A 25801-nucleotide genomic window follows, 5' to 3' on the forward strand; every position below is an offset into this window, starting at 1 on the left:
TTTGGAAAGACCCTGATGCTAGGAAAGATTGAGGGCAGGAGGAGAAGGGGACGGCAGAGGATGAGATGGTTGGATGGCATCACCGATGCAATGGACATGAGTTTGAATAGGCTCCAGGAGTTGGTGATGGACAGGGAGGCCTGGTGTGCTGCAGTCCACGGGGTCACAAAGTCAGACACGACTGAATGACTGAACTGAACTGACTGTGCCCAATTGCTCTATAGCGAGCTCCAAAGTTGACAAGCCCTTTCTGTGCTCTTAGACCTCCCAATCAGCTATTTCATTCTTGGCTCCAGTACAAAAAGGTCAACCGACATTAGGGGTAAGTCTCCAACATGAAACATGGTGACCCAAATCAAACCAAACAGCAGCAAACCAGAAAAGAGACCTTGGAGGAAACACTCTGCAGGCAGAGGAAGAAAATCCCAAGAACATATATTCTTAGACATAAAGAGAAGAAGATACAGGATATAGAAACAATATGCCAGAAAAAGGTCAACATGCAGAAAATAAGGAAAAGATCTTGGAAATTTAAAGGATGGTGACCAACATTAAGACATCAATAACATGTTTAGAAGGTAAAGGTTAGAAAACTTCTTTCACTTTCTAAAGTTATTTCAAGTTAAAAAGTAGAAGGAAAAAAATTCATGGGTAGAGAATAGAAATAAAAACTGCTGTAAACAGTTGATGTCATAAGCACATGGTGATATATATATCATTATATAACAGAATGATACCATCTGTGAGATATATGGCAAAGATGCAGAAGAAGCTTTTGGCCTTTGCTCAATAAAACACTAAAGGACAAAGAGTCCAGCTCCTAAAATGCCCTCAAGTCTTGTGAGCAGTAGTTCTTGACCTTGGCTGGCTATCAAAACTGGAGTCTGGTTAAAATGAGACCGGAGGCTACAACTTATGATTCAGAAAGTCTGGCATGGTGTCCAGTTCCTACTAATTTCTTTCCAGCTCCCTAGTCACACTAGCGTAGGAGAAACAGACTTCAGATAATTCTTCCTGACTTTGAGACTCATGTAACTGTTTCATTCAGCCGTGGGGATTTGTTTATATACATCAAGATACCTTGATTGTACCATCCACGGATTCATACACCAATAGGTAACCAGTGACAGATGCCCGGGGAGGTCTCCAGGTGAGGAGGGCAGTTTCCGACTGAACCTCTGTAGCAGTGAAGTCTCTTGGAGAATCGAGGTCTGGAGAAGAGAAGACATTTAATATCAAATAAGTCAGCAGGTACAGGCTTCCCTGGTGGCTCAGACAGTAAAGAATCCGCCTGCAATATGGGAGACCTGGGTTTGATCCCTGGGTTGGGAAGATCCCCTGGAGGAGGGCATGGCAACCCATTCCAGTATTCTTGCCTGGAGAATCCCCGTGGACAGAGGAGCCTGGCAGGCTATAGTCCATCATGGGGTCACAAAGAGTTGGACACGACTGAGTGACTGAGCACAGCACAGCACAGGTCATCAGGTGTAGGATAAAGTCCCTACCAGGAGGCCTGAGTTCAAGTCCTTTCCCTAGCGTTGACCTATATGACCTCGGGTGAAACCTTTCCCATCTGTAAATGAAGAGGTTGAGCCTCGTGACCTCTAAAGACACATGTTCTCTGTGTTTCAGCTCATCCTAAGGGCCATGTTTTCCTGAGCCCAATAGGATCGCAACTGGCTTTAGCTGAATTAGGGGAGAAAGACACAGCCATGAACATAATTAGAATGCCTCCCTTTGTTTCTAAAGAGGACAGATGAACGCTGGTATGGGCCCTCCCCCCTACTCAGTGGACACCGCTTCCATTCCTTTCCCCATTGCAATCTGAAAAAAAGATCTCAATGTATATAAAAAATCCAGCGGACATCTAGGAAAATCTGCCTTTAAAATCTTTCTCTTAAAAATATTTCCCTGCCTAGAACATGGATCATTAACTACTGGGTTTAGGGCCAGTGGGGACTGGTTTTCCACTTAAAAAGCCCTCCTCTTAAAATCATTTCCTAGTCTGTGGGGAGAGCAAGGTCATTTCAGTTCAAAAGGAAATGGTGTGTTTCTTAAGTCTTGATTGAGGGGGCATTGGTGGATTGAGTTGCTGCTGATGTCATCACATTGCAGGGAGCTGACTTGAGAAATAATAGATGGAGAGGGATACTGTTAAAGATAGAGGCAGTGGGTGGGCTTTTTCCAGCTCTTCAGTGTCTTTGTACCTGTGGTGAACTTGGTGGTGATGGTTGAGCTCTTCTGGGGCCCTTTCTCTGCAAAGATCCTCAGCGTGTATTCTGTGGCAGGCTCGAGATTGGTCAGTGCATACTCCACCGTGTTCCCGGACACCGTGCGGGTAATTTCTGGCACTATACAGGAAATATACACACCACGGCAGTTACCTCTCCCTGTCTGGGCCATCAGTGGGCTTGGCCAACAGTGCACGCACCTCCTAACACAGAAGCTTTCAGCGGTCCTACAGAAAAGCAGGTTTGATTTCTGAGATGACTTACACTCCTTTCTCTCTCTTGAGCACAGTGTTGCACAGGATCCAGCTAGAGGAGAGTTGCAGGTAACATCCCCATGCCTCAGGCTACCCAGATTTAATTTGTCCCCTTGCTTGCTCTCCCATTTTTTCCCACTTACTCTCACATCCTTTATAACTTGCTAAATGTCATATCTTTAGGCTGGGGAACCAGAAAAACCAGGTGGCATAGACAGACCGAAACCTGATTACTGGTTCTCAGTCTCAGTGGGTCAGGACCATGGGCGGGCCCCAAGCCATGGCATCCAGGTGTCACCTTCCTCGTCACAGGTGACCAGATGGCCTGGCTGGCCAAGGCCTGAGAGGTTTCTCAGGGTATGGGATTTGAAAGGCTAAAACTGGGAAAGTTCGGGGCAAACTGGGCTGAGATGCTCACCCTCCTTGTCATCCATGATCCCCCTCCACACACACACACACACACACACACACACACACACACACACACACTCTTCTGGATGAGGACATGTCTATGCCTGCAGCCACAGTTTCCATGATTCCCATGAACTATACTCTGGTTTATTTTAGGTGAGACAACATCATCTTCCCTGACTTACAAGAGTTTGCTCACGGGGAATATTTAAAAATAAAAAAAGTAGAAAAAAAGAAACCCAAGAATTCCTCTAGCCCCACCCCCTGATCCGCCAATCCTCACAAGGAACCCTCTCTTACAGGAGGTCGCCAGGGCTGAGTTAAGATTTTCAGAGACCCCCTGCACAGCTGATGGTATGCTCTCACACTGTTACTGAAAGTAAAACAACCATCAGATATGAAACTCACATATACTGTGACATTAAAATAACATATTTTTTCCTAATCTAGTTCCTGAAAAATAGGGACTTGTTCATTGAAAAGGAATCTTTCTTTTCTCTCTTATTTGTATTTAATTTTACGTGCTAGTGGCCGTAACTCACTGGTGCCCCAAACAAGTTACCAGTATTGAATCTGCCGGCTGAGTAAATGAGCACAGATGGTTGAAAAGGCAAGGAGAGATCATTTCTGATTTCTTAGTCAGATCAGCTCTAACTGGCCCTGTCTGCGGCATCCAGGAAGTGCAGTCTCCCCAAAGCTGCCTGAAGTAGTCTATTTAAGATTTCAGATTGTGGACTCCTTTGTAAGAGGTGAGAGCTGTGCCTGTAGAGGGTGGCTCATGGTGACAGCAGAGACCAGCAGGAGAGGAGGAACAGGCTGCAGATGCACCATCTGCTTTTCTTTAAATGGCCTGTTAGCCTCCTTGATATAATCGTGGTATTGATGCTCTTCCATTTGACCACAGCGGGAAGATACAGGTTGGGCTGCTCTCGCCACCACTTGCACAGGCCCCTTCACACCCATCCATTCACCAGCCCCTGTCCCAGCCCATGAGTCTGTTCTCAGGTGGCAACTGAGAACCATAAGAACATTGCTGGACTCACCAACCTACCCTCGCATCTTTGTACATCAATCCTAAAGGAAATCAACACTGAATATTCATTCAAAGAACTGATGCTGAAGCTCCCGTACTTTGGCTACCTGATGCAAAGAGATGATTTCCTGGAAAAGACCCTGAGGCTAGGAAAGATTGAAGGCTGGAGAAGAAGGGGATGACAGAGGATGAGATGGTTAGTTGGCATCACTGACTCAACGGTCATGAGTTTGAGCAAACTCCGGGAGATGATGAAGGAAGGGAAGCCTGGCGTGTGCAGTCCATGGGGTCGCAAAGAGTCGGCCATGACTGAGTGACTAAACAGCAAAAGCAACCAAAAGTGGCACAAAGAAAGAAGAACAGGAAGTTTAGAGCCGGACAGACGCTCCTCAGAGAGGGGAGGGTCTCGGACATGACCTTACCTCTCTCCCCTGTGTAGGAGATGACATAAGTATCCACAGGGGCGATGGCTGGCTGCCACATGGCCAAGGCTTCTGAGTCAGTGATGTTGGCTGTCACCAAGCTAGATGGGCCATCCAGAGCTGCAAGGAAACACAGTGATGTGTTGGAGAGATAGTCAGCCATGGGGCAGCGCATCAGACCACAGCTACTCTGCTGTCTACCCTGCTCCTGGCCTCCTGGTGTGGGACACAGTGTCAGAAGCATGCAAGAGTTCTGACCTTGGAGCCAGGATGACCTGAGTTTGAGACATGACTCCTTCCCTTGCTGTCTGGGTCATCTTGGGTCTCTGTTTCTCATCTGTAAAATGGGTATAGAAGCTCTGCTTGGCTTTGTTTTCAATTATACTTTGGTTTTCACATGATATTATAGGTGGAAAGGTGCTCTGTGAACTGCAAAGAGCTGAACACATGACAAGGATTTATATTTATAGTTCACGTTACTTTCTCCAGGGAAAGGCTTCACAAAACCAGGACAGGTACAGAGTGAGGGCTGCCTATGATGTCTTTGGTTTTGAGTAATAGCTCTGGTTCGGTGGGCTATGGAGAACACAGGGGCAGGCTCCAGGGGCCGGTGGTCCCAGGCTCTACCTTGGATTCCCTGTTGTGGGTCTGTGTGCCTTTGGGTCATTTTCCTTCTCCACACCTCACTCTCCTCAGTTGTCACAGAAGGCTGCTGTAAGGATGAACTAGACGATGTGTGTGAAATGTGCTCGGGGCAGCACTCAATAATTGCAGTTGGTCTTAACATGACTATTAAAGTTATTTGGAGTTTTCAGAATGATTCCTAAGTGACTTGTGCTGAGAAGGCATGGAGAGTCACAGTTCTTGGCCCTTTGAACTGACCACTGCTACAACCCAACACCCCCTTCTTAGAAACCAACCTACATGTGACTGGTTTCCAATTTCGTTCACATTTATGACTCAGTTACTCCGGGACCACAGCTCTGGGAAGATGGAGGGCAGGCAGCCATCATCAGCTGACTTCACAGCTGAGGTGCCTGAGCCCCAGGAGATGAAACGACTGGCCTGAGGGTCTCAGGAAGGGGTGGAGTAATTTGGGGGCACCCACCCCGTCCACCCGGAGGTCCTTCCTGTCTCATCTTACATGGACAGAGTCTCCTTTAACAATGAGGACAATGGGGCCTCCAGAGGAAAAAGACCCAGGCTTTGCAATCAGTTGCCATGGAGAAGCCACAAATGAAAGATTTCTAGGCGGGGGATGAGGATCTGTGTGGCAGGGTGGTCAGGACTCTGGGTTCAGACGGGAGGTTTTAATTGCATATTAGCAACCCTTTTAGACTATTAGGAAATTTTTAAAATTTCCTATGAGGCCCATTCTTCAGATCCCTTAAGGGATTAGGCTGGATAATTGCTCATATATCAAAGGATAAATTGTTTAGAGACATGGGAGCCTAAAGAGAAATTTTCCACTTCATTCTCCTTCAATGCAATTCATTATTTTTTCCCTCCTTATAATGTGCTGTACAAATCAGGTTATAATAGGAAAATCATCCTTTATCTAAGAGGGACGCACAATTTGGAGGCAGCCTGACCTGAGCTCAGGTTTGCTTCCAGCATTTACTAGTTATGTGGACTTGGCCAAGGCATGCGATTGCCCTGACTTCAGTTTTTCCCTCTGTAAAATGGGAAGGATATTAGCTATGAGAAGGATGTTAGCTATGTTGGTTTACATGGGAATGGTTCAGGAACAGCCCTGAAATACTGTAGCTGCCAAATCGAGAGTTGTTACTTTATAGCTATAACGATTCACGTGTCTGTGTGAAGCATCTGCTTGGAAGGGAAGGAGGTGGATTAATGCGTGCAATGATCTATATTTACAGACGCTTTACACACAGTTTCCTAAGGTTCTTATAGCATCCTGCAGTGCGAGAAGAACTGCACCCGTTTTCCAAGAAAGAAACTAGATCCTCAGGACATTGACCGACAGCTCTGTGTCCAGAAGGGGCAGAACCTGGGATTCGCACCAGGTCAGTATGACTCCCCAGCTTCCACCCTTTTCCCCACAATTCCCTGGGACATGGCGGCCCAGGGAGGCTGAGGATGAAGCTCAGAAGAGGCTACAACTGTGTCACAGAGGAGGCCTCTGGTGCTCCCAGGCCAGCCCACTTTCCGCTAGAATTTCCTAAACAAAAACATTTTTCTTCTAACTGCTGGATCATGAGCAATGATGCTGCAGGTGAGAAAAACACCTGTGGTGAGCGTCCCCGAGACAGGCTCGCTTTCCTCAAAGCCCTTCAGGGCGATGACGCTGACCAGGTAATCCGCTCCAGGTAAGAGTCTCAGCAGCCTGGTCTGGGTCTTGGTCCCATCCACAGTCACCGCTGAGGGCGCACCTGGAACACAGGAAAAGCAGGAGGGACTTAAGCACACCTGTCCCAAGAGTGGGCGTAACCGGTTTGGCAGTGACACTGCATTTATCCAGCATTTTCTTCACTTCTTCTCATTTGCTCCTACCCTCTAGCATAAGAGAAGAGGTTTTACTCTTTGTATAATGTTTTTTTCCATCCATGCAGAGGCCAAAAACTAAGCCAGGGGAGGAAAAATTATGAGGTCACAATGTGCTACAAATGGCAAGTTTCCATTCAGTAGAGAGCTGGCATGCTGTATAAATTTTATTTATCTATTTCTTCCCACAAAGGATACGGGAAGCTCACTGTGTAATGTATATCTGATATATTTAATCCATTGTATTCGCTTAACTATATATAGATTTATCTCTTACTAGCAGATATTCTACGATTGAAGAAGATGATCATGGTCTAATTTGTACTCTTATATCTATTAAAAAGTCCAAAATTTTTGTTTTTTAGAATCTGGGGGCTTTTGAGGAGCTTGTGTATCAGTTGACCGAACTCCCTACAGAGATGCTGCAGCGTGTCTCTGAAGAGATAATCATCTTTGTATACACTTTGCATATACTTATCAACTATCATCTTTGTGTACACTTCCACTAATAGGGAGCTCACTACCTCCCAGAATGTCTTTAGATAGATTTGAATATGCTTCCTCCCCCTACCCCCGCCCCGTGGTCTTGTGGTCTCTATTATGGCCCATGTGCCTGAACTAGAACTTTCAACTCTGCAAAGTCACAGCTTCCCATCCTTTGCTGAGACAGACAGATTTGGGGACCAAGAGGCAAAGATCAGTTTTGCCAAACAAAAAAGGTCAATGGGTTTAGAGTCTTTTGTCCTTGTGTGAAAACATTATTGGGGATCTATTGCTCATAGAATTTTAGAATTATGAGACTGGAAATGATCTTTTTAACATGATTCCTCAAGGTATAGTTTCTTTCAAGGATCTCATAGCACTTTACAAATGAAGTCTATTCAGATGGTCTCAAATATGAAGAGGAGGATGGAATTGTCTGAGTCACAATTCCACCCAAACACTCCAGATCCCTTCCCTCTCCCCACCAAGCGCCCTACCTCCTGCAATGGGCACATAGGTGACCCGGAAGCTCTCCACCTGGGTAGTGGGTGCCATCCAGCTGACACTGGCTGCGTTTTCAGTGATGTCTGAGAAAATGATTTCCTTCGGGGAGCCCATGGCTGTTGAGGAGAAAGCACAGGAGAAACCCAGAAACAGTTAACTCTCTTGCTCATCAGTGATTCTTCCTGAATTCCTTATCCATGAAAGCTCAGTTTACATCTGAGCCAAGCCTTTAGGATGGAGGATGTGGTGATTTGTGGTCAAGTTATGACTTGATGGAAACAATTGCTCTTTCATTCAGGTACAGGGCCCAGAGCTGCAGAGCTGCCATTTGGTTTCATCCAAAAAGAATGTTAGCATAGCTGACATCTAAAAAGTGAGGGTAAGTGGGTAGTTTCACAGTTTGAAATAACCTTCCTTTCATTTTTGATGTTTATCATTTTTTTTTTCAAATCTTTGCCTTTTAATTCCTTTTATGATTAAAGAAAATTTGATATTAAATGATACCAAGTCTTGATGGGTCTTCCCTGGTGGCTCAGATGGTAGACAATCTGCCTGCAACGTGAGAGACCTGGGTTTGATCCCTGTGTCTGGAGTATCCCCCGAAGGAGGGGATACTACCCACTCCAGTATTGTTGCCTGGAGAATTCCACGGTCAGAGGAGCCTGGTGGGCTACAGTCCATGGCATTACAAAGAGTTGGACATGACTGAGCGACTAACATTTTCACTTTCAAGACTTGGTAAGTGCTCAGTTCTTTCGCTTTATAAGGATTAACCCTCACTCAGAAACCACTGAGAAGAAGGTGTGGTTGTAGCCAATTTACAGGAGACCAAACTGAGGCTCCACTTTCACTTTTCACTTTCATGCATTGGAGAAGGAAATGGCAACCCACTCCAGTATTCTTGCCTGGAGAATGCCAGGGACTGGAGCCTGGTGGGCTGCCGTCTACGGGGTCGCACAGAGTCAGACACGACTGAAGCGACTTAGCAGCAGCAGCAGCAAACTGAGGCTCAGTTCTCCAATGAATACTCTTGTGATGTGATCTAAGTCCCAGGACTGGGCGGCAGAGCTGGGCATAGCCCTGGGATTCTGGAAATAATGTTTACGTGGAAACTGACCTCGACAAACTCATTCCCAGAATTAGATGGAGATTCAGAGCCAGAGGAGGGAGCTCAGAACCATGCCCAAGGCAAGCCCCTCTTGAATACTGGGTCTACCTGCGGGGAAAGCCATGCCCTGGGGAACACTTTTTGCTACGTAAATACCTCCCCCGCAAACCCAGTTTCCTTTGGCTTTTCTCTGTGTATTTTTTGGCTTAGCTTTTTGCCCTCTTCAGCTGACCATGCTTAACCATACAATCCAGGAAACAATTTTCGGGTCTCCAGGGAGCTCATTTCCTCATCTTTTTCCCTCTGCAGCCCACGTTGATCATTAAGTTCTGAAACCCACAGCCCACTTTGGGGAGTTTTTTTTTTTTCCCTCTCCATTTCTGCTCTTTCTCCCTCCTCCGACGCATTCTCCTGTGATCTGCTAGCCACCCCCAGATTCTGTGGCTGCCTGGGGTTTTGCCTTCTCCTTGGAGGGCTTTGGAAGCCACATGGCTCTGGAGTGGGATGATCTTGATTGTCCGAACACCCTGGAGAGGCTGGGCGACTAGGGCAGCTCCTGTGCCTCATAGGAGCCTCCCTTGCTCCATCTCAGTGGGAAAAGTGGTGCCCACTTTCAGGAATGTTTTGAGGATTAGCAGAGATGATTGATGTAAAATCCTAGCACAGAACTTGGCACACAGTGAGAATTCAGTAAATGCTTGCTTTTTTTTTTTCTTTCCCATGTGACTCTTTTTTTCCCCCCACCATGGGCAACCTGAATTTTGAAGTAGTCACCCAGGAAAGATCTAGATGAGGCAGAATAAGAAAAAAAAAAAAAAACAAAACCCCAGTGAGGTGTGTAAACTCAGGCACAGGGGCTCTCTTGCAGCAAGCCTGGTTCACTCGGACCTCCACTCTGTGAAACTCATCAGGCCAGGTCCTGGCACACTTTAGAAGGTGCATCTGGCCACAGCTCCCCTATCTAGATCCCAGTTTTCTCAGTTGCACAATGGCAATATTATCTGCCCTGTCTTTAAAACAAAACAAAACAAACCCATGAGAATTAGTAACCTCATCTGTCACGCACTCCTGAGGGATGCACTGGAAAGCGACAGCAGGCAGAGAGCCGCGTGTCGTCTGAAGAACGGCGCAGTGGTGCTGGAATTCCAGGGTCAGTGGTATTTTTAGACAACAGACCTTCCTAGGTGCGGAAGACACTTTGTTATTTTAGCATGTGTCCTGCTGCCGTAAACAGGGCCCACGAGTCTCCAGCACCGAAGGGGAAGGGAGGGCCAACGGGAGCCTGAAGGCGGAGCCTCATAGAATAACTAAATTTTGCCTATTGAAAAGCTAGGAGGACCCAGGAAAGGCAATGCCTCTGACTCTCTTTCTGAGTAGACTCTTGGTTTTCAATAAAAGTTCCATTAGGGAAGCATTAGAAATTGCTAGAAATTCTCAAGGAGGTTGAAGAGGACTTCTGTTTGTTCTCTGCATAAAATGTTGCCTCCCCAAATCTGGAGCAAATTTCTTTAATAATGTCTCCATTCACAATCATTTAAAAACCTTTTACCTTCAACATAGTTTTATAAATACTTAATATATGTGAATCCTGTGAGAAGCTAAGGAGATGGTAGCCAGCATGGTTTAAGAGCAAGGACTTGGAGGTACACTGACCTGGTTTTGAATCCCATTCTGGCTTTACTAGATAACAGCACCTTAGCCCCTTAGGTCTCTGTGAAGTGGGGCTGAATGTGTCGCTCAGCTGGACTGTCTGTGTCACGTGAATCAGTGAGGAAAAGTGTGTCAGTTGCACTGCTATGGGTGGCATGAAGTGCAAGCTCTATAATAGGTGGTTATCATCTTTACACTTAATGAGAGTCAGAGCCAAAGGCACGAGGCACAGAGAGTTGGCTCCTGTAGAGGAAGGACTGCTGAGCACGTGTCTCCAGACACGATGCCATTGCAGCTCTGTGGTTTGTGGTTTCAAGTGCATCGAACTAGAACTGACTGGAGGGGCTGGGAGGCTGCCTGGCTGGGAAAGTGAGATGGGGTGAGAGGGGGTACATTCTGGGGCTTGGAGAGGGGTTTCCCCCTTGGCTTCAGGGTGCGGAAGGGGTGTACAGTTAGGGTGGTGATGGGGCAGGTTAAGAAACATTTGAAGGTCCTCACTATCCCCAAGGTAGGCAGTAGGAACCTCCAGAAGAAAATGACAGAGTCATCTTACTCTGGTTTTGGATTTTGAAGTATTTTCTTTTCTATTCTAGGGACCATCCAGATGGTACCCAGAAGCGTGTTGGCATTTAACTTCCCAGAGATAAGAGAAGCTCCTCTGGCTTCCCAAAGGGGGACCAAGGCCATTGTGAAGAAGTGGCTCAATCCATGAAGAGGAAGAGCAGCCACTGTAGATGCAGGGATTGGCAGAGGAGAGAACAACCCATAACCTAAGGTCTGGCAGTAGGGGAATAGTTAAATAAACAAGATATATGGGAATATATCTGAGATCTATTAATAAGCAAGGAACACACACACACACACACCAGTGTGTGGAAGAGTGGGTGTGTTAATCACTGCACCAAAAAAAACCTGGAAAAAAGAGAGAGCACAGACTCCGGTCTAATCTTGTCTGTCTGTAAGAGTATTTCTGCAGAGATTCAGAAGAAAGTAGTCATGCTGACTGCTTCTAGATAGAGCAACTTAGTGAGGACAGCAGAATAGAGACCTCATTGTATATTCTTCTTTTTAACCTTTAAATTTTCAACCAAGTGGACCATTAAAAAATGTAAATTAAATCACCCAAACATAGTATCAGCTAAAATTGTTACAATGGGCAAGGAAAAATACTCAACATTCCTGATCTGACGGGAACCTCATAGCTGACCTTTGAGTTAGGGCCTATTGGCCAAGGGAGGGGACAGACACTCAGAGGGGAAAGGAGACTTGCTCAGGAGCAGGGGTCAGACGCCAAGAGGTCTGCCCAGAGGCTGCAGGCTTAACCACTTGGCTACACTGCCTCCAGCCACTGTCTCTGTGCGGGGGCACTCGGGGCTGCCAGCCTGTGCTCAGGGAGTGAGAGGAGATGCTGCAGCAGCTTTTATAAAGAAAAAGAGGAGCAGAAGAAGGGTTTACAAGGAGAAAGAGTGAAAAGACAAAAGGGAAACTTTCTGAAGCTGATGAGGTGACTGAGATGTCTACTGTGCTCCAGAGTCACCTCTCCGGTCATTCCAAGTACCAGAGCACACGTGTGTACACATACACACACAGACACAGACGCGTCTCTTCAGCTGTGAAATACAATGCCCCAGAGAAAGAAGTCAAAGAAAGGGCTATCTTACAGAGCCTTTTCTTTTGTTCTTAAAAAAAGAGCTCATGATTATTCGTTCTCTTTTTTGCTTTAAAACTGCAGAGCCTTTGGGGAAAAAAAAAGATCAGCAAAACAAAATCGCCGATCAGAAGTAAACTTTGAAAAGCAGTGTTTATAAACCAGGGTCAAAACCAGCCTCTGCCTCTGATCTAGAGTTGTTTTGTGGGAAGCCACAGGGAGGAGGAGACAGGGACTCATGTCCCGGGAGATGGGGCCTCTGTGTTAATAAGAAACAGGGTATTTCCTCTGGCTGAATTACTGCCTGGATCTCAGCATTTCCTCCACGTCTACAAATACCAATTTTTATTTCTACAGGTGGCTTCTCAGAGCTCATTTGGTCCTGAAAGTTGGCATCATAAGATACTCTGGACAAAGGGAAGGTGTAGTCTAGTGTTGTGCTCTTTGCATGTCAGAGGTGGCAAGCGTGTACAGTAGTTGGTTATGTTATCTAGCCTGCCTCTATTTAATAGTAGTAAAATAGCTTGGTATTTAGGTTCTACTCCAAATCTGGCTGTGTGACCTTAGGCCAATCACTTCACCCTTCTGGGTCACAGATTCCTCATGCACAAACAGAAGGGTCTGGGATACACCATTCCTCAGGTCCCTTATACTTCTGCTTGTGGTTTTATGATTGTTTCCTCTGGTTCCTCTGAAGCAGCTGTCTCTAGCAAATGCTCCATTTCTGTACCTGCCTTGGTTTCCTGAAGGAATTCACCCTACCTTACCATTGAAGGTCTGTCCTTTTCTCTTTAAAGAATCATGTTAATCTTAATATTATCATTTTAAACCATCTGGTAATGGCCATCTTTCTTTATTCTTCTGGAAAGAACTCACATTGAATAGAATTTTCATTTCTGCCTCTAGTGCTTTTTAGAGTTGCTGTGAGTATAAATAAAATGTGTGAGCCCGCCAAACCTGCTAACCTCTTCTTTTTTCCTTCTTGATCAAGGTACTGACTATTCACATGTAGAATTTTAGAAGTATTAATCTTTAGAGGTAGAGGTACCACTTCTCCATTATACCCTGCATAGCTTGAACATTTGACCAAAGAACACGGAAGTATATCTCTGGATAAAACATAACAGGCAGAAAGAAGGATCTTTGGAATTTGAAGAAAAAGCAATGATTGTAATGATTATCTTAATGACAATAACGAAAATGTTACTTGCTCTCATTAGCTCAGCCCTTGCTATGTGCCAGGCCCTCCCTATGGGCTTTCCATGAATCATCTCATTCAATCCTCACAACACTATTAGGTAAGTGGCATCATGCTCTTTTTGCATAAACACTTAGCCATGATCACAATCACAATCATCCAGTCTATAATCAAGAGTCATGATTCAAACCCAAGCTTGTCTGCATGCAAATCTCTAATAATTTCCCAGCCCTGTGAGAAGAGGAACAGAGAACTTTTCTCTAGTCTCTCCCATTTATATATGGTACCTGTTGTTGCTATGGCAGTGACTGGCTGGGATCGCCTTCCACTGCTTATTCCATAGAGCTCAATTTCATATTCAGTGGCCTCTCTGAGACCTGTAATGTCCCTGGTTCGTTCGGGGGCAAGGAGGGTTATCTCCAGTGGCTCGGACTGCTTTTTGGTATCTCTGATTTTGAGAACAAAACTGTCGAAGACTCCTTCATCAGCTGTCCAGGACAGACGGAACCCATCTGGGGTGGCATCTGAAACCAGAAGGTTGTCAACTTCCGGCTCGGCTTCTAGAAGGGAAGAGAATGGTGGAAGGAGGAGAGAGAAGATCACTCAGCAGCCTGTGCCATAGTCTCTCTGGTGGGGGTATTGATATGCAGCCGTGTCCCGGCTCTCAGAGTGAGAAGTGTCCTGAGATACCGAAAATAAAATGATTCAACATGGACATGTCCAGTAGGTTGAGGAGAGGAGAAAGAGAGTTGATACATTCAGTACAAGTCAAGTGGGTGCTTACATGTGTGAGTTTTGTCTAAAAGCAATTCTGTAAATCCACATCTGGACTCAGCAAAGACCCCTTCCCTGCATTATTAAACAATTTCAAAGCCAGTAACTTGTTTACATTTGCTCTCTGTCTGCCAGTGGCTGAACGCCCATGTCTGCGAGACCTTCTTCTTTTCTTTTTGCAAAGACAAATAAACCAGCATTAACGATCTGTAGAGCTGCCCATGATGATACGGCTGGTTATATTTCCCTTGATCTTGAGCATTTGGCTTTTAAAACATTATAAATGTTATGCTCTTTTTCTTGGAGCTGCTATACTAAAGGAGGCTCCTACTCTTGACTGGCTTGCTTTTTGTTAACCATTCAGTAAGTGTTCAGATGGTAGAACCAAGACTTGGAACCTCTTGTACTACATACTTTAGACCCAAAGTTGTGATCTTGGATTGGCTTAACTAGACAAAACTCAGTGTCAAGGTAGATTTAGACCTGAGTTTCCCAAAGTACACTCAGAGCAAACTGTACCTGTTTGATCATCATTCATTGTCAAATAAATGTGGGAAAATTTCCTGGGTAAGCCCCTCTTGGAGAGAAGCATGCACTTTACAATGTTCTCTAGAGCTTTGTGGTCAAGGATCTGTAACTCAGTGTTTCAGAAATTTATTTGAACATGGAACTTCTTTATTAAGTAGGACCTCTGAATATGGAGTTAGTTCCCTCTAGAAAGACTTTGGGAAACACAGATTTTTGACTGTTAAAGTTGTTCATGCTATATTTCTCTAGGAATTATGAGTGTGCTGAAAATGATGGATTTAGTCTGTGTTGAAGAATCTCAATGATATTAGTGTTTACCAGTATAAGTTCACAGTTGGTTTTCCAATGACAAGCCCACCTGGCAAGTTTGGCAAGACCACAGTTGAGGCTTTGAGATGACAAATGCAGTAAATAAGTTTTTGAAATATACTCCTTGGTATATTTCTCTTGAGAAGGCTGAAACGTAGCTGGGGACCAGCCGGATGAACACAGAGGAGGGTAACACACAAGAGCTACAGACAAGATGCGGTCAAAGGATTCGGGACACCTAGTGGAGACATTTCGACCTTCTCATTTCTGGAGTGGGAGGAAAGGAGCACTCGTTAGAGACGTGAGACGAGAGACAGTGCTGGGGGTGGGGGTGGAGACACAAAGACTAGGCCACATCTATGGATTAAGTAGGAAACATGGACAAGAGTGTTAAAACCATGGCGGTCTCATAGATGGATTACATGGAGGGAACTGGGAAGAGGAGAAAATGGCTCACTTGAGCCAAAATACCTGTAATAATCTCAGCCCTCAAGGGCTTGGTTTGGCGCCCTTGGGTGAAGCCAGAGACCATGACCTCATAGCCAATGCCAGTTATAAGGCCTCTGAGCTCCAGCTTCCTCTGGGTTCCTGAAAGGGTGAATTCCTGGGGGTCCAGCAGCTTCCCAGAATCCACCACCGTGACTAGGAAGCTGTCAAAGGCATTCTCCGATGCCATCCAGGAAACTGTGAACCCGTAGGGATTAATGTCGGAAATGGTTAGGTTTTCCAGAAGGGGCAGGGCCTCTGAAAGAAGGGAGGGGTGAAAAGAACTCAGGTTAGCGGCGCTGACTCTGCCAGGACAGCACAAGTCTCCACAAAAACTGATGAGATGCACAATCAATCATCAAACGTGTTAATGTGCTCAGAAAATGCATTTTTGGTAAGAGCTTATCAGTTGCCAGGTGCCATCGTCTTGTGTAGATCTCTTAACAAGTCTCTGAGATGGACGTCATTCCCACGATACAGGTAAGAAAGCCGAGCTTCAGAAGAAGTTGACTGACTTGGCCAAAGTCGCAGGGCTAGTATGTGACAGCACAAGGCTCTAGCTGGGTCTGACTCCAAAGGCCATGGATTTTTCCCAAGAAAACTGAATATCTTGTAATGGGTTTGGACTCCTTTGTCTATTTCCCACTAACTTATGGTCTTGAAGAAAATCAGCTTATTTATTTTTAAAACATACTCCCTTTTTAGTGTATTTTATATGTTTTTATTCCACTGCTAGATCTTATTTAGCATTAAGTTGACCAGGCCAGTTAGTGATGTATATCCTCACCAGCTGAGATAAAGGGATGAGGTAAGATTTTCTTGTGTGTCCAAATTTAACCAATTATGATTATGGCATATACTAAGATTTGTTAATTTTGTTTTCCTGGATAAAGGTAGGATCTTCAGTAAATTCTGTCATTATTTGTTCGTTCAGTCACCAAACATGTGTCTCTGGTCCTCTTATCCCATAGGTACCAAAGGGTCTTTTTCCACATTGGAATTCCCCACAGGAGTGAGCTTGTATCAACTGGACTTCTGTTAATAATTCTCAACTGACAAGGCTTCACATCCATTGTCCTATTGAACCCTCATAATGACACTGTAAGTAGATATTACTATCCTCTCTTCGCACCTATGACAACACAGTAAGCAGAGAGGTCAGGGATTTCTCCATGACCCAGTAGTAAAGGGACTTCCCAGGTGGTGTAGTGGTAAAGAACCCGCCTGCCGATGCAGGACACGTAAAAGTCATGAATTCAATCCCTGGGTCAGGAAGATCCCCTGGAGGAGGGCCTGGCAACACACTCCAGCGCTCTTGCCTGGAGAATCCCATGGACAGAGAAGCCTGGAAGGGTACGGTTCATGGGGTCACAAAGAGCTGGGCACGACTAGACGACTCAGTGAGCGACATATCCACTAGGTGGCTGAGCTGAGATCCAGCCTAGGTCATCTGACGCCAGGTTCAGTGTTTTTTCCATACCCTAAGCCAAAGTCTAATTAGTCAACCCCATTGGCGCTGGCAAGACCTGCGGCATGAGCAGGGGCGCTGGAGAAGGCCCAGGGCCTTCCCTCCAGTAAAACAAAACACAGCAAGAGCGCGTGTGTTTATTTTTATCAGAGCGCGTACGGGGGGTGGGAATTCCATGGCCAAGGGTGCTTTAGCCACATCTAGTTTAGAGCCTGTTATTTCACCGAAGCTAAATGGAAACATTCAAAGAGATAAATGACCTTATACTAATGCCCAGAGTCTAATACGTGGAATGTAAAGGAAAACGTTTTAAAAAGACATGTGTGGTGACTGAATGAACAAGTGAATGAATGCCCTCACCCCTTAAGCAGAGATTAAGTTTTGTCACAGCTTGGATTTCCTGTACTTATTTTGAACTGCGTGGTGTTTGTCTTGAGGCTTTAAAAAAAAAAAAAAACAAATGAAGATCTACTCTAAATCATAACTCTATCAAAGGCAAAGATGAAATCACATACACTGTGCTGACAGGCTCCTTTGTCTGCAAGACAAGGGTCTCAAATTCTGCAGAACTTTGTTTGGATACGTGGCGCCTTTCTCTGATAACTGGCCTCCGTGAACTTCCAGGCCATCAAAGCAGAGAATTCCAGTGAACAGGAGGGCATTCAGGCTAATTAGTCCATCAAGGGCTTGCTATTTACAGTCCCTCGTGTTCAGGGTTTTTTTTTAATTTCTTTTAAAAATATGCTTCTTTTAAACTGCAGAGTCTTTTCACATCCAGGATTAGCTGAGACAATATTGTAACTGGATCCAGGATTCCCTAAACCAGCTCTCCCAGCCCCTTTTTCTTCTCTCTGTTCTGTGGGAGACCCTGCAAGAAGCTGCAAGTAAGGGCCTGAGGATCTGCATCAGGGCATACTTTCCCTCCGGGGCGGTGAAGTTCTCAGTCATCTGTCTGTCTGTTCCTTGCCCTGCCCCACTAAGGAATGACCATGTTCTGCATTTGAAGACAGGACAGTTGAATTCACATTAGACAACTGTACAGAAAACATTACCTCTCTTTGATCTTACAGTAAAAAAAAAACGTAGTGTTCTCTTAAAAATAATAGGAAAAGTCATGACTGCCAGATCTATTGTTTCTATCTAGGCTGTTGCTTTTATTTATTTATTATATTGTTGTTGCTGCTTATCTTTAAGAACCTACTTTTCTCATACTGTTGGGAGACAGAGGAAAGGACTCAGCATCTGTAAAATGCCGCCTGGATGCCAGGCAGTTACATTTCACCATATCCATTAAATCCTGAAACTGTCAGAGGTGCCTGTTAGTATTCTGTTTTCATATATGTGAGAGTGGGGTTTCAGAGAAGTTAAGAGCTGGTCAAGGTCATGTAGTTAAAAAGATGTGGGAGAGAATTAGAAACCACATAGGCCTGATCTCAAGATTCTCACTCTTTTAGGAAACCTATGCTGCCTCCAATTAAATACTTAGCTGATCTTATTGATATATCTTATTTATGTCAATAAACAGCAATTTATAGCAATTTGGACCTCAAGAGATGCCTGGTTTCATGTGAAAATCAGCCAGCAAAGTTGGTCTCCTAAAAATGATCATTAGTGGAAAGCAAGAGACTTCTAAATGTTTTCTGAGGCTTTGCAGGTTAGAGATTTGGTAAATTGATACCCCTTTCAGCCTTTGCCATTGATTGAGGATAATTTCAGGAAAGGGAATAGAAAACCATTTCTTTATGTAATTCAAAGAGAAGAAGTCGAGTTCAATAAATAGATCGGGTGTAATTAAAATTGGGATTTGTCTGCTCTAAGGTTGAACCTTCCTTAATCTGTTGTAGATGTCAATTTTAAAAAGTAACCCCTTTATGGAAGAAAAAGTAAATCATTTTATTTCTGGGGCAGGTAGTTTATGGGCTGCTTTACCTAGCATGATTTATGGGCAAAATTCCTGCCTTGGGCCATTACGAACTTAAAACTCACTCTCCAGCCAGAATCTCCAAACTGTGAATCAGACAGCCTATAAAACTGGGCACAGAATTCCTTGGAAGCTTTATACGACTGTTGAGTCTACCATCTTCATTTCCTAAGAGTGGCTGTGAAGGGTCTCTCTTGGAAATAGCACTTGCTCTGTTTTCATGTAGAAGTTCACATATGGAATCAAGACTATACTGGGGGTTGAATTTCCCTTTAGAACGCCTATCCCCTTTCCTCCCTTCCCCAGTTTAGAATTCCGAACAAAACCAGAGCCTTTGAAAGAGTACCTGTCACGACAAAGGCAGTGAGGGGCCTGCTGGAGCCCCCAGCCCCGGTGGTCCCTGCCACACTAACGTCATAGCCAGTGTTCGCCACCAAGCCCGTGACGTGAGCGTGCTGTGCGTCTCCTGAGACTGTGAACTGCTGGGGCTCGTGCAGCGAGTGAGAATCGCTGACATTGATAACAATCTTTGCAAAAGGCCCAGCTTGAGTGGTCCATGACACGTTGAAGCTGTCAGGAGTGATATTGCTAAGGACTAGCGTGCCCAACTGTGGCTCTGGCTCTAGGGGGAAAGGAACAGGGGCAGAGAGAAAGAGAGACACATTATTAGAGGGAGCAGACGATTTCTCCAGCATGTAGCCATGGAACATGAAAGTATCAATCCCTCCAAATATTTGCTGAAAGGTAGCGTATCAAGCTTTGTCCACACCTGCATCGGTCATAAAGCTAGGAAATATACCAGTTTCTCTACAGGTGTGGATTTGCCTTTTTTTTTTTTAAGTAGAGACGTGACCATTTGCTGGTCATGTATAAAGAAAAGTCAAGAAGCCATTATAGCAGTAGATAGAATTATTGTAAAGATGTATTAAGAGTACATTTTCTAAGGTATGTGATGGGACACTAGCTCTGTGAGATGTTCCAAGACAAGATAGCTTCACATTATATTGAATATATCTCACCCTAGAGATTCTTGAAGTATAGCATTTTAAAGGAATGCCGGTTCTGTAAAGAAACCTACTTAATTTCATTTAGCCCAGCATTTCATAGTGCTACCCTGGTGGCTCAGATGGTAAAGAATCCACCTGAAATGCAGGAGACCTGATTTTGATCCCTGGGTGGGGAAGATCCCCTGGAGGAGGGCATGGCAGTCCACTCCAGTATTCTTGCCTGGAGAATCCTCATGGACAGAGCCTGGCGGGCTACAGTCCATGAGGTCGCAGAGTCAGACACGACTGAATGACTAAGCATAGCATTTCATTAACTTATTGATGAATGGATACCCTATCTGAGGAATAGTCTCTGAACATCTCAAGTTGCTGGTGTGCCACTGAACATGCCTTAGAAAACGCTATTTTGGAATTTCCTGATTTAGTCTTTGATCTGTTTGGATTGTAGAAATTAAAGGTTAATATCCACACAAGAGAAATCCTTTGTAGTATTCAGAAACCCAAATGTATGCACCATGTAGAAAATCTACATCTCACTCTGAGTACTATAAAGGTGAAGCTGTCTTCCACTCAAAAATCCCTGGTATATGTAAAAGTTAAAGGAAAACTTGAAGCTGGACTTTGTGTTTTCTGATATGAAATTCACTTATTGGTTAATTTGGAAAGATGGATGGTTCCACTAAGGTTAAGTTTCTCTTGTCGCTTAAAATCTAGATGATCTGTGATGAGAACAGCTTGTCTTTAATGTAGGGGGACTACAGTACTAGTTTCAGCTGAGACGTATGTGGTCTGGCCACCTAAATGCACATTTATTAAATAATCTGACATTAAAATAAGTTCAACCCAGACATATTTTAGAGAGAAGCGACAGTCCAGGATAATTGCGATACTAGGATTAGCATTTAGTGTTGGGAAGAAGCAAACTCTTTCTTCCAAGGACTCAGATATTGTTTTGCTGCAGCTCCAGGATTTGGAGGAAAGAAGGGGCTCATTTGGATAAACTTTAAGTGGACAACTGCAGAGTGTAACTCGAAGCCATGAAGTCTCAAAGGACAAATGGATCTGGCTCAGAGGCAGAGTGTAGCCAGAAGTAATGTCATGGGATTTCCTACTTAGCAATTAGATTGAGAAGTTAACGATGCTATAGCCTTCAGCTACAGCATTGGCAAATTACCTCAACCACAGAAAAAGTGAAATCCTCCGATGAATCTCTGTCTGCTTTTTCCTTATATGTTGCTGTGGAAGGAATCTCCCGAATTAAGGATGAATGTTAGGACTCTTCCTATGCTACCAGACGGAAACTGGCAATGCTGACACATTAACAATCATGCAGAATAAGACTTGGGTTTTCAAGGTCAGCTGAACCTCTAACTGTCTCCCAAAGGATGCAACCAAGCTGAAAAGTGAGATGCAAGAAGAAACTCAGAGAATGGTAGTGAGGGTCCAGTCAGCGTTCCATGCAAGCTAGGGATGTTTTTCTGTTACCACGTCTAACCCTTTGAAACAAGTTCTTGGCATGCTGTCCCCTTCTGGGAAAAACAAACATTTCCAAAAACCTCATACTCCGAATGTTTACCGCATGCACCAAGATTTGGATAAGATGACAGATGAAAGGAAGACTCTGCCACTCTGTTATAGATATCAGTGGATGACAAAGCATGCTTGACAGAGTCAGTGTCAAAAAGAGCAGTCTCTAGGGAACACAAGCAAATAAAAGTTCTCAAGAACAAGATGAGACCACTGGGTCCTCTCGTGTGAGTCTCGGGTGTGCTTTGGGGTGTTTTTCTCCGCATGCTAGTAACTCCACTTTTAAAAGCTTGGTGGAGAGAAAGAGAATGTGGATCTCTGTGACCAAGGAATCAATAAGGGCATGCACACACTCCTTTAAACAAGACATGGGAAAACTGATTAGAAAGACCACAAGCAGATGATCATGTTCAAGAGCAGATCAGAGGATGGTTTAGAAATTCAACCAAGGCACGTTAGGTTAACTCTCTACAGACAATGCCAGATGTGAGCAGATATTTAGGAAAAAGAGGTCGACACCGAAGTTCCTTAATTTGGGGTGAGAGATTTTCTTTTAAAGTTCTAGTCGGGGTGGTTCTCTCAAATTTGAGAAGGATCTAGAGGAATAGAAGGGTGAAAAGTGGGTCGAAGGTGATTTCGGGGGGAATCCTCTTCAGAGGAAGTTCACCAGACAGTGAAGAGCCCATCATGGGAAATACCTGTGGTTGCTTGGACCATCAGGGTCTGAGCATGCTGCCTGCCAATCAGCCCGTGGAGGTGGGCAGTGTAATCAGAAGAAGCTTTGAGGTTGGTGATGACAAAGCTGCGAGACGCCGCAGGCAGAGAATGGACCACCGTCTCCTGGAGGGGGTCAGAATTCCTAACTTCTACAAGGAAGCTATCAAAGGCAGACTCCTGAGCTTTCCATGAGATGGCCACACTGCCCGAAGTCACATCGGAGACAGTGAGGTGGCTAAGGAGAGGCTCAGCTACTAAAGTGAGAAGAAAAAAAAGAACATACAAACAGCATGTCAATGTAAAACTCTGTTAGGTCAAAATCAAAACATGCAAGACTAAATCCATCAAGTTTTAACCTTTACCCTCTGATAAAGGAACTTGCCCTTTTTTGAAAACCAACTTGAGCCATGAGAAAGAAATACATGTGTTTGATTTCTGTAGGTTTTGATGAACTTTCATCTGGTTGGGATGAGAATGAGGTACTGCTGGCTAGCTCACTGTTTTTCCCGCGGTCCGTGCTGATAACAATTTGTAGTCTCATGCAGAATGAGGACAGACCCTCCCTCAGCCTCGGGCAACTTAAAATGAGGGAGTTTGGATACTGCAATGTTAATCCTTTTCTTGAATTCTCCTAGAATATGGGAACATTTTTGTGAGAAGAAGAGAATCTCCTGTTTACTCCACAAATGACTTTTAATTTCAGTCTGTGATATCTAATTTTATCTGTCAGGAGAAGGCATTGTCCAAAAATGTGCTAAGAATGCTATTTTGAAATGGACAAGGCTCTCCTTGTTGAATTCACGTAGAATTGTCTTTTGCTGCATGCCAGAGAGCATCTCTGAGAGTGTGCATGTCACAGATAACACAGACTTGCTGAGGGCAGGTCACTCTTCAGTTAACCAAGTTCCATATATAAACACGCCTACTCTGTTTCTGCCATCTGCCATTCACTGTTCTGGGAGCAAGCCAGCATGTTCTGGTCTTTTCTTCTAGAGGTAGCCTTGGAATTGGGGTGGTCTGAATAGCGTGACTTCCTCCTACACTCCTCTGATGAATAACCTTTGCTGACTGTCCTCACTTTCCCAATTCAATTCCCAAGTCCTCATTCAATCATTGGAATATTGGGGTTTGGGGAACTCAAAGGCACTGGGAAGACAAAAGCCATCATATAACATGCAATATACTTTTTAAGACCTCTTTGACCAATATAGACATCTTCCCAAGTCAAGAACAGCTCTCATCAGAGGTTTTTCGTTACTGAGGAAGAGAATTCTTTTTTCCAGATTCAGCTTGGCAATCTGGGCCACACTATATATTATGCTGGAAATGGCTTGGTCAGTGATAAAGTAGGAAAGTCACCATGTGGGCTGCTGCTGGAAGAGAGGCATGGTCAACAGTGCTCCAGGCTAGTGTCAGGGAACAGTTGCTGCCCTGTGACCTGGGCTTCCGTGGGAGTGAAGGAGTGGCTTCATCCTGCAAAAAAGACTCCGGAGAGAGGGCGTTAGGAATGGGCGAATGTGCGTGTACCTGTGCTGGCCGTGGCACTGATGGTTTTGGTCTGCATGCTGGGAGCGAGTCCAGAGAGGTAGACAATAAAGTCATTACTAGGGCGGAGCCCTGAGATGTGGGCTGTTCGTTCAGCACCAGAGACGTTATATTCCATGGTCTCCAGGAACCTATTGGAATCAATAATTTCAACGGTAAAGGTCTCGAAGGCACCATCAGTAGCGGTCCAGGAGAGATTGAAACTCTCAGAAGTGATGTCGGAAACACTTAAGTTTCCAAGTTCAGGTTCTCTGGCTGAAAAAGGAGGGGTAGGAGAGAAGAAACAAATAAATCTGAATTAGTCACGGGCTTGGGTTTTAAGACTGTAGTTGTTAATAGCTGAGTAGAAAGATCTGCCAGTGCAGGGTCAGGGCAAAATGAAGCAACGAAGCAATGTTACCAGTCAGTGCCAATAGGAGAGAAAAGGGGGATTTGTTAAAAGGAAAAATGTAAAAAGGAAGGTATAGCAAGTAGATTTGCCTGCTCTGGAGCTGCCACACCTCATCAGGGCCTGCCTGAGATCTGGCCTGAGTGAGGAGACAGGCTCAGTGTTGGCGGCAGGAACTGCTCTGCCGAGGCCCCAGTGCTTCTGGGAGCCGCACCTCAGGGATGCTGGCCGTCCGTCAAAAGATACGAGTGCTGGCAGCTTTCAGCCTCTTAAATTGCACTCAGGAGACCATGTGCACTTGCTTCCCGCCAGCAGGCAGATATCCTCTGCTTTGAGGGAGTTCCCATCTATTCAGATGATGACTAAATAATTCTGATGCCATTCCCCTCCCACGGTGGTACCTTGAGGCTTCTGATTTTGTGACTTAAAGGGAATTGGCAATTTGTCAGTGTGATTCTTCGTACTTCTGACAAGGGCCAGCTGTTCTCAGATTCTGTTAAAATAGCTTGTCCTTTCTTAACTGCTTCTCCGGGGGCCAAGAAGGCTAGTATCGCCTTGCCAACGGAGAGAGCTGAGCCAGGATGAGGCCATCAGGCAGCCCTGTCCGGCCAAGAAGTAACATTTTGTCTCAATGCTTTTCTGAGCAACAGGAATAAAACATGCAGAGGGCAGGCAGGAGCAGGGTTTGCAAAGCTAGTATTGTCTCTCTAGCAGGGCAGGAGAAAGCTCTCCCTTCCCAAGAGATCTGATGAAATGCAGACCAGATGGAATTATGGCTCTTCCTCCCCACAGACCGACTCATCTGAAGCAAGCATGTTGGTATCATTATAAACAAATAAAAAAACAAAAAACAAAACATAAAAATACTAAGAACACCCAAACCACAAGATCTACAGGAAAGATGAAAAGTGGTGGGTGATGTCTCTGCCTTCTGAGAGGGAATGGTTTATGGATGTTAGATAAAAGGGCCCCAGATCCATCCAGGGCAGCCTCAGCCCCAATTCTTAGGCATTTCAGGGTCACCATTCATGCATCAGTTGTCTGTGCTGTATGTTTGTATCAGTAAGAGTTACTGAAATGGTGCAGGCTGAAAAGGAGAACCATGTTTTTAGCAGAATCAACTAGGACATAAAAGTTCACACGAAATTTAGGTTGCAATAATTATCGGAAAATGGGAAAGGCATGTTCAAAATCAAACTAACCAGCCTCTGCTCAACTTCAGACCAATGGAGGCACAAACCAGGGCCAGGGGGGGCTGTGCTCTTGAGCAAGGTCCAGGGAAACACTGAATGCTCTGTCATGGGCACAGACTGATGAGCACACTAAAATGCACCCTCCTGGGTCTGGGCGGAGAGTGCGCCATCCAAAGGCCAACAGTCCAGGAGCAGCTCTTCATTAAAAGAACAGAAAGGGCATCGGATCTTTGACATTCATAGCCTGGGACATTCATCACTTCAAACGCTGCTGTGTGTACTTCTGCTAATGAATGGCTTTTTCTTTGGTACAGTCTCCAGTCATAATTATGTGATCTTTTTTTTTTCTTTTCTGGTCTAGCTATTTGCTAATTTTATGTTCTAACAATGACTCAGTATCTGAGAGAACTGCTCGGAGGAGGGTAATTCAGTTCTCTTATTACACTCAGTTCATTTTAGAGAAACATTTAAATTAAAACATTTCTTTTTAA

At 44.8% G+C, this 25801-nt stretch overlaps 1 protein-coding gene across 16 annotated transcripts in view; it reads right to left on the reverse strand.

Annotated features, from left to right (window-relative positions):
• TNC (tenascin C) overlaps window positions 1-25801 on the reverse strand; it is a 102444-nt gene that overhangs the window by 16128 nt on the left and 60515 nt on the right. For 4 of the 16 annotated variants that reach the window (XM_027550636.1, XM_027550635.1, XM_027550634.1 and 1 more), the window contains 6 exons: window positions 13735-14007; window positions 7837-7959; window positions 6601-6744; window positions 4352-4471; window positions 2208-2351; window positions 1081-1211 (listed from right to left, as the gene is read on the reverse strand). In XM_027550636.1, the coding sequence (XP_027406437.1) occupies window positions 1081-1211; window positions 2208-2351; window positions 4352-4471; window positions 6601-6744; window positions 7837-7959; window positions 13735-14007 (935 nt within the window). Of the gene's footprint in view, window positions 1-1080; window positions 1212-2207; window positions 2352-4351; window positions 4472-6600; window positions 6745-7836; window positions 7960-13734; window positions 14008-15529; window positions 15803-19279; window positions 19556-22165; window positions 22439-23711; window positions 23985-25801 lie in introns of all 16 variants that reach the window. The other 12 variants (XM_027550623.1, XM_027550625.1, XM_027550621.1 and 9 more) reach the window with 8 other exon arrangements.

Source organism: Bos indicus x Bos taurus, chromosome 8 (genome assembly GCF_003369695.1).
Source record: "Bos indicus x Bos taurus breed Angus x Brahman F1 hybrid chromosome 8, Bos_hybrid_MaternalHap_v2.0, whole genome shotgun sequence".
Lineage (NCBI taxonomy): Eukaryota > Metazoa > Chordata > Mammalia > Artiodactyla > Bovidae > Bos > Bos indicus x Bos taurus.